The following is a 19,313-nucleotide window of genomic DNA, read 5'->3' as shown; positions in this document are numbered from 1 at the left end:
CCTAATTAATGACATTCTGAATGGTTTTCATATTTCGGCTTTGATTCTGTAAAAAAAAAAAGTGACCTAATAATCAAGTAAATAATGAATATTCATATTTATGCTGGCTACATATAATAGTTTAATATGTAATTTGCTCTTTGTTGGAGTGACGTTTTACTGGATTCACAGTCCAAAATGGCGGATGTGTAGGAGTGCTGCTGCGCGCAGATGTTGCAATGGAACGTTCCATACAATACACTCTTTGGCTTGACAGCGAGGAAAGTTGGGATATACATAGTTATTTATTTTGGTAAAATGTAACATGATTGCATTGCTTTGACACGAAGCTGTGAAAAAGAATTGTTGGAAAACATGGACTTGCTTCTTTATTGTGAAGGACTGGTGAAACAAAAAATAGGACATTTTCATTTCAATGGCATTCAGTTTCAAACAGAGTACATGCATTCTCCAAGTAAGATCCATGGTTTTGATTGACACTTAGCTACAGGAGTTACAAGCTACATTCTGTAGGGCATTCTGGAATATGTTTGTAACACACTGTTATAAAACATTTCAATAAAATGTTTGCATTTGCAAAGCACAGGAAATACAACAACAAAACTGTATCCAAAATATTTCAAGTAAACAAATTACCAAAACAAAACAAACCATCCAAAGGATTTGAAGAAAATGTGCTTTTGTTTTAATGAGGAGTTTGGCAATTGTATTGAATTGCATCCATAGACACTTGCAAAAGATACAGTAATTGTTACCATAGAATCATTCAAGATGCATGAAACCAAACTGTCAGTTTGGAAGCATTTCAGAAAGGACATGGTATTATTCGTTTAATTTAATGCAATGAACCACCATGTTATCAGTGAGTTGTTGGGTAATCTGCAAGGAAACAAAACAGGAGGAATGCATTGTAAACCACTCCACATCATGCAGCCATTGTAATGACATGCATGTTTCATAACTTGTGAACTTTAGGTCAAGTCAGGAGCAAGTTACCTATCCAAGATACTGACTAAGTGATCAGTAGAGTCAAGGGACAACATAAATCTATTCAAACAAGTTGGAGAGTACAGAGAGACAGTATATTCCCGAAGTCGTTGAGACATCCGTAAGCGGTTATCCATTGTGATTGGTCCACACTCCTGTGCTCTTGTGTGTCGTAGGTCAGGCCCAAGGCAATGCATAAGACAGTAATCCTCCCAGGTCCATGTCTCCAGAGGAACAGAAACATTCTACTCAGTCCTCCTCATCCTCTGGTTCCTCCACAGGTGCCTGCAGGAGGCTATGCCTAAGACATGTTTGGAGGTAGTGCACCAGGGTTCGCTGAAAGTGCTGGATGCTGCGTTGCTCCCACAGGGTGTGGCCCCCATCTGGGTACAGCTGCAAGGAGTAATTGGCCTCTACCTTCACCAGACGGCTCAGGAGCTCAGCACTGTGCTGGAAGTGTACCCTGGCTTTGCAATCACAAACACAAACATGCAAATAGATTTTTACTGATATGTTTGCAGGAACAATTTCATATATTTTTTTCAAACCATCTGTGATATTTACCATCTGCAGTTCCATGCAGTATGAGAAAGTTCTCCTCCTTCAGCTTGGTGACCTCCTCCAGCACAGAAGCCATCTAAATACATGAAACAGACAAAGAAACTTCTATTACTCCTAACTTGTCAGTATCTTCATACAGGAATAGATACATTTTTTTAATAATATTGTATCTATTATAGCTTGTATTCAAAATAATAGTTTATTCATTAAGAGAAGAGCACTGTTGATATGAAAGATACTCACTAAGTAAGTGTGCTCATCCTTTACAGGAAGTCCCAGATACCTCTCTGAGAAGGCAGCACCTAAAACATGTGAAATAGCTTGAATCTTTAAGTAGTGTACAATATTTAATGAGTTTTATATTCACTTGTAAAACATGGTAGGAACAAGGCAAAGTCCAGACTCACTGTACAGTTTGAAGTCTGTTATAGGAGCTGCAGCCGCTGCACATCGAAATAACTTCTCAGTTGCAGCTAGCATCTTGAGGGTTACATAACCACCAAAAGCCTAGAGACAGAGAGACACTAAACTGAGAACTTTGTATTTTGTACTTTGTATCCACTTTGTATAGATTGAGATAGAACAGAACTGTCAATTCCAGATAGTAACCTTGCCATAAAGGGCCATACGTCGATCATCAATGTAGGGGAGTTGCATCAACCACCTACAATTGAAGTAGAAAATGAGTAAATCAATGAAACAGATATTGCTCATATAACTTATTGACTGTATTACATTACAAGACACTAACTCTACAACTCCAAGCTGATCTTTGACTCTCAGTGAGCCAAGCTTGCGTGGGTCATTTGCAGGGGCCTTCTGTCCCCGTCCATCACCACTCCTGCCATCCACCCAAGCCAAGGCCACATCATGAGAGCTGAGCAGGACCTCAGGCCAGCCCAGGGCAAACTCCTCTGTCACTGACTGACTGCCTGGAACTCCATTCCTGCAGAGCAAGATAAACATGAACAACTCATTTGGAGCTTGAAAAATGGTAGAGGTCAGAAACTGTGAAAAAATGTTTTGGTATGTTTGTCATACGTAAAATAATGTAACAGCATGTAACAACAGGTAACAATAACTTGAACAATGCTAAGTATTTTTTTAACTATCACAAATAACTGTTGTCGATGCATTACAGACTTACACAATGATGAGGAGCGGGTGGAGGTTGGCTTCAAACCCCTGAGGCAAGGACAATTTCAGGTGGAGGTCTGATGAAAACAAACATAGATGGTACACCAAGTCCACTGTTGCAGACTTCATCAGTATTCCCCCTTACACCACCAGTAGATGAGCTCTCCTGGGCCTCGTGTTTCATTCTAATGACACAAACATTGAAAACACAGCCAGGCATGCACACGCACACACACACACACTCCTAACACACATACCCTAAAACACTTACACAATCACATTGACTGATTTCCCCCACTCCCCAAGAGAAGGTGTCATTCAGGTTTACCCTCCCATTGAAACATAATCAACAAATTAAAACCATTTACTCGGTAATTGTAATTGGTACTCTGCTATGTTTAGCTTGATCTTTACCAGCCTCTATCAGGTAATGTAAATTACTTGCTTGATGTTGATCTTTAAAACTCAGTCTGCAGTGTGTGTTTGGTTGTGTTCCACAAGTATACCATGGTTATCTGCTGAGAGGGTCTTGAACAGGGTCTTGGGGAGTCTTTTCCCCTGTAGTGCTTCAGAGAGAGGTGCATTATCCTCCATAACAATGTAACCTATCGAAAGAAAGAACTATTGTTTTCAAATATGCCTATGTAATCGAGAATGCAGAAGCAAATTCTCTGCAAACAGACAATTCCACCCCAAAAATCAAATTTGGACACATTTCAATATTAATATTCACATGGATTATTTCCCCTTAACTTTATTTCAAGTCTGAAATTTGAAAAATGTGTGGAGAATCTTAAAGGGTATTTGAGCCATAGGAGGTTTTAAAAATGTGTGTATACTGCCCTCTACAGCCTTCTGTGCAGTGCTATATAATGGAGCTGGGAGAGCAGGTTTGGCTTAAAGGTCCCATGACATGCTGTTTTTGGATGCTTTTATATAGGCCTTAGTGGTCCCCTAATACTGTATCTTAAGTCTCTTTCCCGAAATTCAGCCTTGGTGCAGAATTACAGTCACTACGAGCAGTCCCACAATGAGCTTTCCTCAGGACGTGCTGTTTCTGTGTCTGTAGCTTTAAATGCTATGAGGTAGAAAGAGGCGGGGCTGACTGCCATACTTCGGTTGTTTGCAAACCATGATGTCTCGAGGAAAAACCAATGTTAAGCTTGCACGGTCGCAGCTAATTTTTTCATTGGTGGGCCAAATTCTCTGTGCGGGCAAAGCAGAGAAAGGGGAGGTAACCTTCCCTATTGTGAAGTCACAACATGGGGGATTTTCCGAGCGTTTGAGCTCTCATTTTTCTCAAAGGCGGAGAAGAATACCCAGGGCTTGTTTTACACCTATCAAAATTTCTCGCCACTGGGGGACCAAAGGTAGGCTAGGGGAACTCATATTAATGTTAAATAACCTCCTAAAGTGAATTTTTCATGCCATGGGACCTTTAATGAATTGAAGTAAAAATGTACAATATGGTGAAAAAACTCACTGGAAGGGTCCTTTGTACTGTGAACGGTAACTTTAGGGATCCCAGGTCCTAAGCGAATATGGTTAAATAAAGACATTGGTTTTCAAATTAGTTTGATAATACTGATCACTGATGATCCAGTAATTGTGTTCCAAGCACTTACCAAGGCAATAGAGTGTGAAATATGTCTGATTGGGGCTGAACTGAGCTTTAAAAAAGCTGCATCCATCTAATAAATTGCAGGTGAGACACTGGCGTTGGAAAACCCCCTCCAGATCCGCACTACAAAGAAATGGTAGATTATAAAAAAACTAAATGACAAACTATTCTTCTCTACGCTGTCATTTTAAAGAAAAGAACCAAAAACACAGTATGTTCACACTCCAGTTTACCCTCTTTCCAGATTATTTTGACCAAGCCCAAAGCAGTGTAATAACAAAACTAAATGAAATATATAAGATAAATGTGTGAGGGTCTGAGAACGTCTCAACATCATCAACACATCAGCCGTAGCCCAGCACCTTCCCATCCAGTCAGCTTGCTGCTTCTCTGATAAATGTGTTAGCTGGGCAGTCTGCCTGCAGTGCACTGGAGAGGAAGCTCTTCATCTGCTACACAATAGCCCCCGAGCTCACTTGTCTAAACACCTACCTTCTTTATAATGGTAGCAAATTATACAGCCCTTATTCCCTTGAATTCCCAGCAGTACTATATGGCAGTGGGCAGCTACCAACCTAATTAATATCCTTATATTTACTAAACATCTCTGGAAATAGTAATGTAGGTAAACTGAGATGCAGTTCGTCCTCCACAAAAGATGTAAATATATGGAGAATACAAAGCAGATGAGTATAAGCAGGCAGTCACAGAATTAGTACATTATGTTTGAGGATGTTTTAGAGGGTCCAACCTTACCTGTACAGATGTCTGCTCTGTCTGGATTCTTCTGTGCTTAGAAAATACCTGCATTGAGAGATGATTAATAATGTCATTAATTTACCCATCAAGGACATACAACAAAACATCACTGAGATTTTTAATACAATACCTTTTAATACTTCACCCAGCTATTAAATCACAGTAGCACAGTAAAACATGTGATGTGCAGCTGTTGCAGGTGAGTTATGGTATTAAATAAAGAGTATGATTTTACACTGAAATGCATCATCTATCCAGTCAAATGTGTGACCACAGTGTGAGTGATTTGCTTGGAGGCAAACAGAACAGCCACCACATGGGCTTTGGGACTGCAACCATCTGGTTTCACCTGCAGCTCTTCCTCCCAGAATCCTCTGTGCTGCGTCTGGATTCCTCAGTCTGTTTGAGTGTATTTGAGTGTATCCTCCCGAGTCTGATAGTGATGGCATGAAGACTGCTCAGTTCAGGATGAGTCTAATCCAGCACAAAGCTCAGGTCTAATTCCATCCTCTGAAGTCTAAACTCAGACCTTAAGATATTTTTTTTTGAGGTAAGAGTGCTCTGCCTGCCTAACTCTGATGAATGATCTGATCATAGTTTTGATCCTTCACTGGGCATCAGGAGGACATTTCTCTGCTAATCCGCCAGTAATCAGTTGTCACCTTAATTCATGATGAGCCCATATCAAGCTGCGTTTTTTTTTAATGATATCTCTCTAGTGTCTCTCCTAGATCTCGCATGTCTGTGTGAGATGCTGTGACATCCAGTGGTATGCCGGAGGCGGGTTCTATGAGGCATCACACTTAGCTGTGCTTCTCACTTACATCTTCCCTGCCTCCTCATCCAGGGCACACAGCAAAGTGACATCCCAGTTCCCAGATGTCAGAAACCGTGGAGGGCCTGATGGCCCCGTAGGCTGTGTCACAGGTAGGAAAAGAGAAGAGGAGAAAAATGGCAGAAACAGGCTGATATTTTGACACTGAGAAAGCTATACCCCCATGACTAATTCATTAGAATACCCTCACGCAATGCGATTGATCTAAGCATTTCTTAATAGCTCAGAAGCTTGGTATTGACAAATTATGCTCACTAACATTTTTACGGTTTCCCTACGGAAAAGGAATCCCTTTGGGAGAAAAAAGCCTTTAAGTTATCTGCTGTTCAGTTCTGTAATCTCAGTTTTGTGCCACCCTGTGGAAAAGTAAACAGGCATGTTATCAGTAAACTGTTCAGCAGGACAATACGGGGGTTCCAACTGACCTGGACAGGGAAGCTGGCAATGTGTCGGAACTCTCCACGAGCCCCCTGTTTGGCTGGCAGTGTCAGGAAAAACAAGGAGCCGTCGGCTGAGAACAATGGCACCTCCTGTTGAATCAGTTTGAAGGTTAGGGTGAACAGAATCCAGCAAAAATCACAGTGTCAGTGATTGGTTTTCTAATGAATATCAGCACATTTTAAATTGATTACTATTATTACCTGTCGTTGGTTTTGCATCAAGTCCATAACCATCTTGTATTTCTGGGAATTTAAGATCATATAGATAGGAAATATGTTGCCAGAAAGTAAATGCTCCTCACTCCACGAGGGATGTGTGAAGGTAGCAAAACAGAAAAAACATACTGCAGTGCATCATTGAAAATTCCACACACACAGAAATCTGACCATAAAAATGGGAGGCGGGGGGGATTGGGAGCTTAAGAGAATCAATGCCAACTCGACCAGACTTTTTATTAGATGTAAAAAATAAAATAAAAAAAGATTACTTAAAGAGTGTTGCACAGCATTGTAAATCCACCACATTAATGTGAATGACCTTTGATACCTTACCTCTAAGCAAGCCCCTGTGGTAGCCTCGCACACACAGAGCACTGATTGGTTCTGGGAGCGATTCAACCAACGAACAGCTAGCCGGGTGCTGCTGGTCCAAGTCACCATGGAGATGTAGCTGTCTCTATGAGGGATGTTGTTGGAGAGAGGACAGAGACAGCGAAACAGAAAGAGATACCACATTTTAATATGAACTTCATGAGTTGTTTTTCCAGCTTGAAAGGTTGGTTTGGGGTCCTAGTACCTGGCATTGAGGTTGTCTGGAGGGATCATCTCTAGTGTGTGAGCTGGACCATATAGATTCACTACAAACAGACTGACTGCAGGAATACTGGAACCAGCCTGCCCAGAGAAAGAAATGTATCATAAAAGGAGGAAGAGATAACATGAAATATTCAATAAGTCAAAATCTGAAATAGTAATTTCTACCTTAGGGTAAGGATAAAGAACATTGGAGGGGTAGAGACCGCCTAAGAAGTGTGGTATATCCATTAAGGGAGTAGCAGAGTTATTGATGGTGAGGTATGCCAGTCGGGCCCCATCAGCAGACCACCAGTGGGCAGGATAGGACAGAAGAATCTCCTCTGTTTAACGAGAGGAGCAGGACAGTCAAGAAGAAATTTGCCGATTGTTAACCAAATCTGACATATCATGCATAGCTAAGAACCATTCTCAAGTTTCAAAGCAGTTCTCAACTAATTCAAACAACATAGAGTGGTGTGACAGGTAGATAGGAGGAGGCGCTGCATCATTTACCCTCGTAGGTCCAGTCAGAGATCCCATTGACCACCTGCTCCTCCTGGCCTGTGGCTGTTAGCCGCAGAGCCCTGCTGGTCATGTCTGGCTGGTAGTAGATATCTCCCTCAAACACATAGGCCTGGCACCAGTGACAGTGTTAATCCGTTATCAAAGACAGATACAGGGCTCAGCGCTGGCTGGCTGAATCAAAAGTCAGGCTCGGTCCAAGATTAAATGCATCATCAGCCAGCCAGGCGAGAGCCAATATATCTTTACTTGGCAGATACACTGTTGTAGATGAACACAGACATTGCACCAAAAACAAATGACTCAATCTGAACAAAACTACAATAAATGATGAGCAAAGGAATGAGTACCCATCACTGCTATTATATTTTGTCAATATATATTTGATTAGAAATATTATTATTATGTATTTATATTTATTATATAAGTCTCTCTAAAAAGGCAAATTATTATGGATTGAATCGGTTAAAATAATTATTTTAGGACACAGTTTACTATTGTAATAACAGATAGTTAAAAAGGAATGTGTGTGTGTGAGAGAGAGAGAAAGAGAGGCAGAGAAAGAGAGACGAAAAGACAGACAGACAGAAAGATAGACAGAGAAAGAAGGAGAGAGAGAGGGAGAATGAGGAGTCTTACCAGCTGGTTCCCCTGGGGACCCCAGGCTGCATACTGTAGCACAGTCCTCCCACCAAGGTTTTGCTCAATGAGATCTCTGGACACACACACACACATCCTCTGTTAGCCTCTTTAAAAAGATTATTGGATAGAGTTCTGAGATCCGTCAATGCCTTTTGTCAAGCTTGTTTCTTTAAAAAAAGGTAAGATGCGAATTGCAAAACCAAACAGAGACTCAGGTCGGATCATGCAATGACATAACACTGTAAAAGTGTTAAAAACGGATATTCCTTCAAACAGGCAAACATTTCTTCAGTGCATATCCAGGCAGGTCAAAAGGGCAGATCCTTCTCAAGTCCCTTCAGAGGCATCTGTCCTCCTCAAATACTCCAGGTCCAAGCTTTTATCCAGAGACACTAAAGGGCCTCTGACTGATTGGCAGGCAGGCAGGAATTCCTGGCTGTGATCCATGTACTCTAACCCTGACACAGGTTTACCACGGGGAGAGAAAGGTCGTCGGAGATGATGGATGTGTTGGACGGAGAAATTAAGTTCACATGTGATGGGACACACTTGAAGGAACTTGAGCAGTCCAGGGTCTCCTTGCATTGGCAGTGCACATGCCCAGTAGCAGCCCATGCATCGGCATTCCTGGCTCTACCTACCCAGTAGAAACAGTGTAGATAGCATAGGAGGCTGTGAAGGACTGAGAGAACACCTGCAGGAGGTAGAGGACATGATGGGCACCGGGATGCCACAGTTACATAGAAAACACATTTATTGCCAGGCACACACACACACACACACACACACATCTATTGAACATACACAGGATTAAAAAAACAGAGTAACCCCATTGTTTTGATGGCTAAATAAACCAATAGGCTATTGTTTGGAAAGGGAAAGTAATGGAGTGGTCTTAATAGGGCAAGAAACCAGGCCAGCGTGTTCATCTGTGAGACTGCATCACCACATGCAGGATTTCAGATGGGATTATGAAACTAAACCTGATGTCCTTGTCCCTCTATGGGAAAAGTGGCAACTTTGCATCACGTAAATGATGTAATATATGGAAGAGGATGGGAACTAAGTAAGACATCTCATTAAAATAAGAGCTATGATAAGTTAATCTCATTAGAGAGATATGAAGTGGCAATGCTTCTCTGACACAGTTATTAGATATAAGACCATTAAATGATCCAGTGCAAATGTGCATGTTTGTTACTCGGAGATGGAGTCAAAAAATACCTATGGGATTTGACAAAATCAAGCATACTAAATCATTCTGTTCGTATCTAAATCCAGCAGGTACCTTTGACACACTACCCTCCACAAGCAAGTCCCCAAAACATAAAATGTCACATCTTTCATGCAGCATACTTAACAGTGTGATAGTACTATCCAGTGTTGTTATGGACATATAGGAGAATGCTTGAAAGGGAGAGGGTTATGATTGGCAAACAAAAGGAATTAAGGCAAGGACATAAAAGAAAGAACTGATTTGGGATTTGTTCTAAGTCTCATCACAGCCAGATATTGGTTCTGAAATATAAAGCTGGCCACAGGGACAGCCATACAAGTTACTGCTCAAGTTGCTACAATAGCAACAGGAAACATTCAAATGTGAAGAGAACATTGGCCCAGGGAGATAAGGGATGGGGAGCAGAGTCACAAGGATTCAAAGGTAAGTGGCTGTGTAACAGGCCACAGAAAAAAATAGTGGATGTGTTTACTTACTGCTGGGCCAGCAGAGGTTGAGGGAAAGAGAAAGCATGATGTGTGTGTGGATGTGTGTGTGTTTTAAAGAGAGAGTGAAGGGAAGGAATGGAGAATACATTCTAATGTGGCACCAAGTACGTAAGCCATAAATCTTTCCCCCCTGTTCCGCCAAAATGTTTTGCTCGTCTCCACATTACTACCGCCACCCCCCCCCCCCCGCCCCCACACACACACAGCCACCCTCCACACCAAATGAAGAGCCACACTGTAAACCAACTGGAGTGTGTGCTCACAGGGGAGAAGGCGACAATGGGACTGTAATGAGATTACACCACCTCTTGTGTGAGGACAGATATTGGAAGGTCTTGTGTGCGTGTGCTGTAGTCCACACACTATGGAGATCATAGAGTCCTCCCACATCCCATTGTTGTTGCTTCACATGCATTTCTCTCTGGTGCCTCAATGTGCTACCCTTGATACCAGTCACCAATTGGCTGTTGCTGCAGGAGAAGACCCAACTCTGTTTGCGTTTTCCTTGCCCTCTAACATTGCACAGTCTTGGTTGCCTGTCTGGCTGCTTTTTCTTATTTCCTCCCCATCATTAATATTGTTTGTACCCCTTCACACCACCCTGCTTTCTTTCACAGGCATACACATGTACACATACACGTGTGATTCTTTGGCGTTCTGCAGAATATATCAGCCCTTTGCCGCAGGAGCTGTGAGGTCTATATGCACCCTCACCCCCTCACTTTTAACTATACCCCTCCAACCCTTTTTAAAATCCATTTATTTTTTGCCCAAGGGGCACAAATCTCCCCAAAGCCCAAACAGCTAATGCCAAATACAGAGGAGAAGCCTTTCATCAACACCCATAGTCCACTCTACCTTTCTTTCCCTAGCAGCCCTCTCCTGTTAGCAGATCCCCATTCTTTTACACCCTTTTGAATGATTTTGATTGGACAGGGGGACCTAAAGGTGAATGGTGCATATCACATATATTTCTGCCATTCTTAGATGCACACTGCTTCTTTACCCAATAAGGATGGGTGCCTGCTTCAAACTGCTTCAGTCAGCAGAAAACCTCCAGAGACAGAATAGGTATAAAGTAAAGAAAAGAGAGGCATGGAAAGTGTATGACCGAAGAAAGCAGAACAGAAAAGAAGGATAATATATCCCTCCTGTAAACCCATCACACACACAGACACACATTCAAATACAATTGCACATGTGAAATGTATGACTGGGCAAGAGAACATACCATACACACTTGTTCATACTGGGAGAATACAGATGGGCAGATCGAATGATACAATAGGGAAATCGTTTATGCTAAATTAGACAATATAATTCAAATCTGACCAAAAGCTGAAATCCTTATTGAGTTGCATTCCGATATGATACTGCACATGTATGATCAATCACTAAATTATACATTGAAAGCCTTCTCTACGTCAAAAAAACACACCAGTCTCTGCATCAACTATACTGGTCAACATGGTAATAAATGGCATGTACGTTTACATAGACAATGACAAAGATTTGCCGTAAAGATGACAGTGATCAGTCAAAAAAAGACAGAAGTAGAAAGAGAGAACTGAGAGAAAGAGCTGGAAATGATAGTAAAGAGAAAGAGATAAATAACTGTATGTGATGGGATTATTTATAAAACAAAAATTTACTGACGGCTAATGTTTTCTTAATTCCTCCCTGCCCCATTACTTGTTGATCATACCTCTTGCTTGTCCTTTGGGAAAATATTCCGCTATTTATGAAATGGATGGGTGTTTACAGAGACAGGGCTGACGACGGGATAACAAAGAGCTAGCATAAACAGGTAAATGTTGTTTGGTTTTTGTCTTCCAACACTCTATGTGCGATTGCCTCTAACCACCTGCGATTCAGCATTTTACTCTCGTAAGCCTCTCATTAAAATTCTCCACAAACCATCAGGCAGATTTCTTTACAGCAGTGCCAACTTTACCACCCCATCTCTCTCAACACCCCCCCCCCCACCACCACCACCAACTGATCTACATCAAACTGATCAGTCTCCCTCTACCATCCTCCTCTTAAACCCCTTCCCCCATCAGCCAGTTTAATTCCCTATACATTTTCCCAGTGATTTGCTTGTGTCTGTATTACAGCGTGCTGAGCTACAGACTGCTGCAGCAGCAGAATCCTTCCTCCCCCTTCTCCCCCTCTTTCTCTGCTGTTTCATAAAGGGTATATCTCCACTTTCCCTTCTTCGACTGATTGTTCAGCACTGGATTCACATCCATGTAGCTACTGTATTACAGCTACAAGTGTGACAAAGAACTGTATTTGGTTGCTGAAAGAACCTGATATTTTAATGGATTGTCTTATGATAATGACTAGAATTCCATTATGTACTGCATGACAGTATGTCTTATATTAAATGAGGGGATTGAATGACGAGCTAAATTCTCCTTGGGGAATGTTTTATGTTTTACACTTGATTTCTTTCAAACGTAATCAGTAAAAAGCTGCTTCCGAGGCTAAACTCACTGGTCTGATGTTGTAGGACAGCATGACAAATCTCTTGTCTGCAGACACCTGGAACTTAGTAGACGTCAGGTCCTGTTGGAAACATCAAAATCAATACTTATCAGCAAGTCTCTCTGATCTCCATTCAACCATAACCTTACAGCCATCCTCTAATGAACAAGCTCAGTGAAGCTTTGAAACTGAGATAGATCTCTCTAGGAACAACTGTAGCTGGTTTACTGCATCAAGCACAAAATGTCGAAAACTGTTCTTGGCTTTTGTCTGTGTACAGGATTAACTAAGCTGAGAAGATGACACATCGAATGACAATTCAGTGGAACTACAGAACAGAAACATCTCCCTCTCCTTACAACAGTACCCAGTTTGGTTCCTAGGCAATGACCCATATAAGTCTGTCACTGTCGTGCCGAGGCGGTGTTCAAAGTGATACCCTTGCTTGAAAAATCTCTTTGAAGCAGAAGTTGAGGGCTCAAACCGGGAAACCAAATAGGACAAAAATGGGTTTAAATTGTCACACAGCCTCAACATACAGGTCTCGATTCGTCTTGATGGAAGGATGTTTAACAAACGTTCTACATTCTCTCTCAGTACGCAGGCACATCTCTATTGACCCATCCATTTGTCCAGCTGTACAGGTTCAAGAGCCAATCAATATTGAGATTGGTCTCTTCCCCTTGGAGGCAGATGTCTGTTTCTCACCAGGGAGCTGTTGTCCAGCAGGGTGGATGTAAGGTTGCTGTAGAGGCTGTATGACATGACATGACCCTCTCTGGTGAGCACAGCGACCTCATTATCTGAAAAGAACAAGAGAAGGAACATTTTTTTTTCTTCTCACCAGTGGCTTAAGGTTGTTAACTTGCAAAATGCTTCTGTGACAGCATGGTCAGCTGAGGTTATCTAGGTAGCTGCAGGAAAAGGGGTCCGTCTTACCATTTAACCAGGCCACACTGGGGTCATGAACTTTGAACTTCTCACTCTCAAGATCATCCATGGTAAGGCGAGATTGGAGTAACAGTTGTGACTCATCTTTAAAATGAGAGAAGGAGAGAGGGAGAGGTTTAAAATAGGCATAACCAGTCTACTTGTGCCATACCATTTCCAGCGAAAACACTATAATTGTAACATGAAACATTTTCCAATAAAAGACAGGCATAACACAGCTACTTAGCATAGTCCTTAACATAGAGCACAGAGTTTGCCTGTGAAAGTAGGCACATTTGTCATTCTTAGTTTTTTTAGTCATTTTTCAAACGTCCCTGTTAATATGTTTGTCTGATAAAAATCCATGTGTGTTCGGTTACACTCCTCCTCCCACACAAACTCCCCTATCTTTCGTCCTTCTTTCTCTTCCTCATTTTCTTTTTCTCATCTACCTATTTTCATTTGTCCCCTCTCCCATTCTATCCATTCTCTTACCGGGGGAAAGGATGATGACTGATAGAATGACCAGTGACATAACAGACAGAATCACCACCATTGCAATTCCAATGCCTTTCCAATTCCGTGGAGGACCACTTGAACTACCCAAATCCTGCAGGAAAAGATACATACACACAAACACACACATACACACACACAAAAAACACACAAAAACACTATGCAATGAGTGTTGGCACAGCTTAGGGAGCAAACATTAGTGCTGCTTCATTTCCACCATCTCACAGTTGGGGACTTCTCCTTGACATGCGTATAAGTACAATGAGCTTCTGGGGGAAAGAGCAGCCCCCACAATGACAGAAATCCTAGTCATTTAAAGTCAGCCTCCTTAAAACTCTGTGCCAAAAGACTGTGCCAGTAAAACATTTGAAGTTAATTGAAGGCTGAAATAATTTTGTGATGCCATAATTTCCCCATTTTGTCGTCTCATTTCACCTGTTAGAACTCTAATGGGGCATGTGGGTGGGGGAGGTATGGGATGGGATCATGAAACATGGAAACAATGAGACTTGAAACATAGACATTCATCTTACTGAAAGGATAACTATGTTGAAATCCATAGCAAAAAGGTGCTATACTCCCTGCAGTACGATTTGCATATATTGCATTCAACTGACATTGAGACAATACAAAATTGGCATTTATGACTGATAAGAATTAAGCATACACTAAGTTTAAGATTAAACAATCCCATACATGACCACTGTTACCAGACAGAGAGAGTAAGAGGAGTAGCTATATCTTTGCAGCCTACTTTCTCTCCTTAGGCAGGCACAGGGCCACAGCTATCAGTCACAATTAGACACAATTTCAGACCATTCCAAGGCTACCCCCCGCTCCGTTCTAATGAGAGGTTGTGGCTCGTTGCTAGGGGTGGAGTGTGAGAGCTCAATCACAGAGCAGACATAGGGCTCAGCCTCCATCATGGCCACCTCCGTGCCGGTCGTGTCCTCCGAGCTTCCCAAACACCTTCCTCCAGGCCTTGTACAGGGCGGGAGGGTAGGGGAAGGGGGGTTGTATGGCAATGCATCCATCCGGTTGACAGATTACCATTCCTCCGCTCTCCCTGTGTGTCACCAGCTGTCTCTGAGTAAGTGCAATAAGCCACTGTTGCAGACGCACACATACTTCTAATGTATTTATCCACAAGACTTCACAAGATACAGCTTTCATTATTAATATAAATACCATGGAAATAGACCTATAAAAAATACAAATTAAAAAAAGATACCGATATAGATCTTTCAGATGTGTTTCAGTGAGTGATTTTATTTTGATAACACTCAGTACACCTTTCCTCTCTATCTGAGAGCTATCACCTGCATTCCAAGGCAGCGTGTCCCTCTGCTCATCATGGAAAACGAGAGATAGATCCCATATCTTGATGGGTTGCCAGCATGGGCACCCGCCAAGGTCTCATCTTTAATAGATTGCCCTGGCTCCTGCTTTATAACACGTTCAAATTAAAGCCCTACTGCTGGGCCAGCAGGAAGACACACAAAGTGATGTTTCTACCCTCCTGCGAAGGCCAGAGCTGGTATCCCAGTAAACAAGGCTCTTCTCATCTTCTGTCTCTTTAATCCCTTTTCTACTTTATCAGATTCCTTCTTTGCTCTCAGTATACAATGGGCTTACACCATTCAGTTTGATAGGTTTATGTAAGATATTGGGATTGTGGATAGTATACACACAGCTAATAACGGTGCTTTCCGTGCTCCACTATTACTGTGTGCATCAGTGCTAAAAACATCCCCCACTATCACAGCCTAATGGGATGCACCATGACTCCATCAATACCCCTGAGAACAGATATGAGACAACACTTCTAATTAAGGTCACACTCTTGTAAGACAGACAGGGTGAATCCTGTGTTAGGGAAAGAGAGAGTTTTGTCAAATTTGCAAATGAGACACAGATAGCTGAGTGCTGAGTAGCTAGTAGTGCATGGTCCTTATGGTATGAACTGCAGGCATCGGCAGTCAGTTAAAAGATTGTCGACAGACCACATCTATCTCATTTGATGGACATCACAATATCTCAGTGCAGACTTTCTGCTGAGCCAGATCAAAACCGAGTCATACATATTCCTGTGTGAGCCATCCATCCATGCTACTCAGGTCCAGAAGAGCTCACGGTGAGGCATTGATGAATCTGTCAGTCAAATAAAAAGGCAGCTTTGCACCACGAAATTGAGCTTTTGACATATGGATAACTGTCTCTTGGGAAAAGCCCTTTGTGAGAGACCTCTACAAACATTAGCAGAGTTGCATTAGAGGAAACAGAGCTACTACCATTGCCAAAACAGCAAGGGGAATTTCACTCCAAATGGGAGGATCGATGCAAGGTGCAGTAGAACAAGGTCCAGTGGGAAACAATTAATACAAGGATTGCAGACTGTAATGGGGGCTTTTGGTTAAAAAGGCCACTAGAGTCTCTCCCTGCAAAGTACATTGTGACACATCGTAAGGAAAAACAGCATACCTATGGACAGCAAGTCCTGAATATGATCATTTCAACCAGGAGGTATTTGGCTAACTGTAAATTTAAATTTAAATTAAACACAAAATCAAAGGAACCTTGTTGCACTGACTGAGGATGGACTCATAAGGGAGCTACACCAGATGCAGTTACTCACTAGGTAGCCTGTGCACCACAGCTGCAGTACAGCAGTAGGTGGAGATTCCAAAGAGCATCACCATTCATGAACAAGACTCAAGGGATGTCCTTAACTCTATCCTCTATAGTTGAGGTGGGGGAATACTGCCATAAATCATTCTGCAGGCAGTTAAGCAACTGTTGAAGGATACTGTCACTGATCTGCACAGGTTCTCCTCAATCCCAGCAAATACAAATCAACAAAGGATCTACTATTTAAGAATTTCCCTGTAAACACAATGTTGTCAAAGAAGACATAACATATAAACATTTTCAATGTATCTTGTTGGATATAATTTCAATTCATTGTAAATCTCAGGCGATAAATAATCAGTGATATCTCTGGATGAAATATACATACTTGGCAATATAATGTATTTCCTTCCTCAAACGTGTGCAATTTTCACTTGGTTTTGCATCATCGGGATTCTGGCATGGATCCAAAGTTATTGAATGTATCACCGTGCTTAGATTAATGTTTAGATTATACCATACACAAAATAGGCATATGCATGACATTTTTCACATGCCTTTTCTTTTTTCTCATTCCCTTATTTACTATATTGCTCTAACCAGAATAATAATCGCTCATGCCTTCCCTTGTCATTCCCATCTGAACAAGGTAGGAGAGATTAGATAATGTGTAAAATGAAGTGGGATGACAGTTTGCCCTCCAGACAAACGACATAGAATGCAGCACTGGTCTCAGTCCCATAAAAAACTACAGCTGTAGCCTACCCTGCTGCAAGGCAGCCCCACTGTCTTCTTCCTTTCATGCATCCCACCAAGCATTAGCAAGTTACTGCATAAAAGGGCTTTAGCCTTTGCCACACAGCCTCAGCCCAACCTATATCCTTCAGAGCCCATGCCTGGGAAAAAGGCTTGTTAATGCCATTGTGAGATGTGTGTGGCAGAGGTTGATGGATATGGCAAGAGAGTACAGTTCTGTTACATACGGATACAAGCTCTTCTCAGACAGACAGTATACTGTGCATTCACACAACCAGCTCTATGGGTCTTCATCAAGCATAGTGAACAAGCTAACAGCCACAATAATTCCTTCAAGATGTCTAAAACACTATACCCAAGTTGCTAAAAAATATGTTTTGCTTAGCTGTACATTGATTAGGATTGGGCAGTAACACACTGCAACAATTTCCTAAGAAAAGATTATGGCTACACTGCATAGTGTTTTGTGGCATACTGGCCTTGCTAAACTAAAAAATGCTAACTCCAAATTGTCCCCACATACTTTGCCATTTTTTAATTCCATACATTTCACAGGTTACATTCCATACAGGTTGACCGTAAATATATGTTTGTTTAATAAAATATATGTAGCTAATGTAGACTATTTCAATAATGTTAAATATGTATCATAAGCACCCTGCATTGATTCAAAGATTATTGCTGTTATCCTGACAGAAATGTATATTTTGGGGATTTTACATCCCATGTACACCTGACAACTAAGCAGTGCTTAAGCCATCAGTGTCAGACTATTTTCTAAAACGTGTGTAGAAAAAAGAAAATACAGGAATTTAAAAAAGGATTAACCCTAAGAATTGTATTATTTTTGATCAAAAGCTATTGAAAAAGGTTGTCAGTCAAAAAGATTCCCAAACATCTTATCTAAGATTAAAGAAGGCTAAGACCCCAGCATTCTTCAGAATGCTTCAGTGAACTGTTTCAAATCAGACTACAGGATCATTTACTGGGATCATAAATATAGCCTAACATATTTTCATATAGTGACAAACTGTGCTGTATTGTTTATTATTTCATTATAAAGTTTTAACAACATCATTTAACGACTCAAGTCTGAAATTACATCTTGGTGAAACTGTGTTATGAAATAAAATTAGCTTTAAGAAGGCAACCGAAGCTACAGAAAAGTGAAACTGAACAAAACTCATTAAGATAAGGTAGACACCATCAAAAGGGATAGATAGTGTAGTAGCCTATGGATGCTGGACCAGCACTGCAGTGAAAGAGTAAGTCTGGCTCAAGAGAAGAGGTGATTTGGTTGAAAAAGTATGAATGAAAGCATTATATGTGAAATCCATGAAGTAGTCTACGAATCGATTGTCACATTACGCCGATTTGACGAAGAATCGCTGACTTCGCACAGAATTAAGTAGCTAATACACACACACCTGCTAGACGTGCCATACTCGTTAAATGAATTGCAACAAAATAAAGGCATGATAACTGAAACAAACCATACCAGGTCAGTGGTCATGTTCTGTTGAGTGGTGGCAATCATCTTTGCGGGCTTCAATAATAGTCTGTTGGAATGGGAGAAAAAAAACGTAGATCGTGCTTTGCCGCTTACTTGTTCTGCATGCTACCGCGCTGTTCTCAAGTTGATCAAGAAATCTCCACCCCCCCTTCCCCCTCTCTCTCTCTCTCTCTCTCTCTCTCTCTCTCTCTCTCTCTCTCTCTCTCTCTCTCTCTGTCTCTCTGTCTCTCTGTGTGTGTGTCTCTCAACACCCCCTTCTTTGTCTGTCTGTCTGTCTTTTTATGTGGTTTATGCGATCAATCGCTGCTTCTGATCAATAACCGATTACCGCCGATTAAATCAATAAAGGGTGTAGAAAACCAAAACATCTGCCTCAGCAATTCTGTATGTCCAATTACATTATCACATGGTAACATCATTGATACAATAACTGTACACATGTAAATAATAACACAT

General features: G+C 41.5%; 1 protein-coding gene across 1 annotated transcript; it reads right to left on the bottom strand.

Moving 5' to 3' along the window:
• Positions 1-361: 361 nt before the first annotated feature.
• On the bottom strand, positions 362-18,982 carry LOC146251900 (inactive dipeptidyl peptidase 10). The gene is made up of 25 exons (XM_084680752.1): positions 18,843-18,982; positions 13,940-14,054; positions 13,454-13,549; positions 13,223-13,317; positions 12,524-12,595; positions 8,941-8,993; positions 8,297-8,372; positions 7,649-7,769; positions 7,322-7,476; positions 7,137-7,234; positions 6,893-7,016; positions 6,542-6,583; positions 6,326-6,430; positions 5,890-5,981; positions 5,063-5,110; positions 4,311-4,429; positions 4,169-4,216; positions 3,192-3,290; positions 2,696-2,762; positions 2,300-2,494; positions 2,158-2,212; positions 1,956-2,055; positions 1,792-1,850; positions 1,552-1,624; positions 362-1,454 (listed from the first exon to the last, which is right to left on the bottom strand). Exons 1-25 carry the CDS (start codon positions 18,879-18,881, stop codon positions 1,237-1,239), a joined length of 2,364 nt encoding a protein of 787 aa, XP_084536878.1. The 5' UTR covers positions 18,882-18,982; the 3' UTR covers positions 362-1,236.
• Between the last annotated feature and the right edge of the window lie 331 nt (positions 18,983-19,313).

This window comes from Hypomesus nipponensis, chromosome 18 (genome assembly GCF_054491055.1).
Source record: "Hypomesus nipponensis isolate SF chromosome 18, ASM5449105v1, whole genome shotgun sequence".
Lineage (NCBI taxonomy): Eukaryota > Metazoa > Chordata > Actinopteri > Osmeriformes > Osmeridae > Hypomesus > Hypomesus nipponensis.
This window is presented reverse-complemented; position numbering and strand designations above follow the sequence as displayed.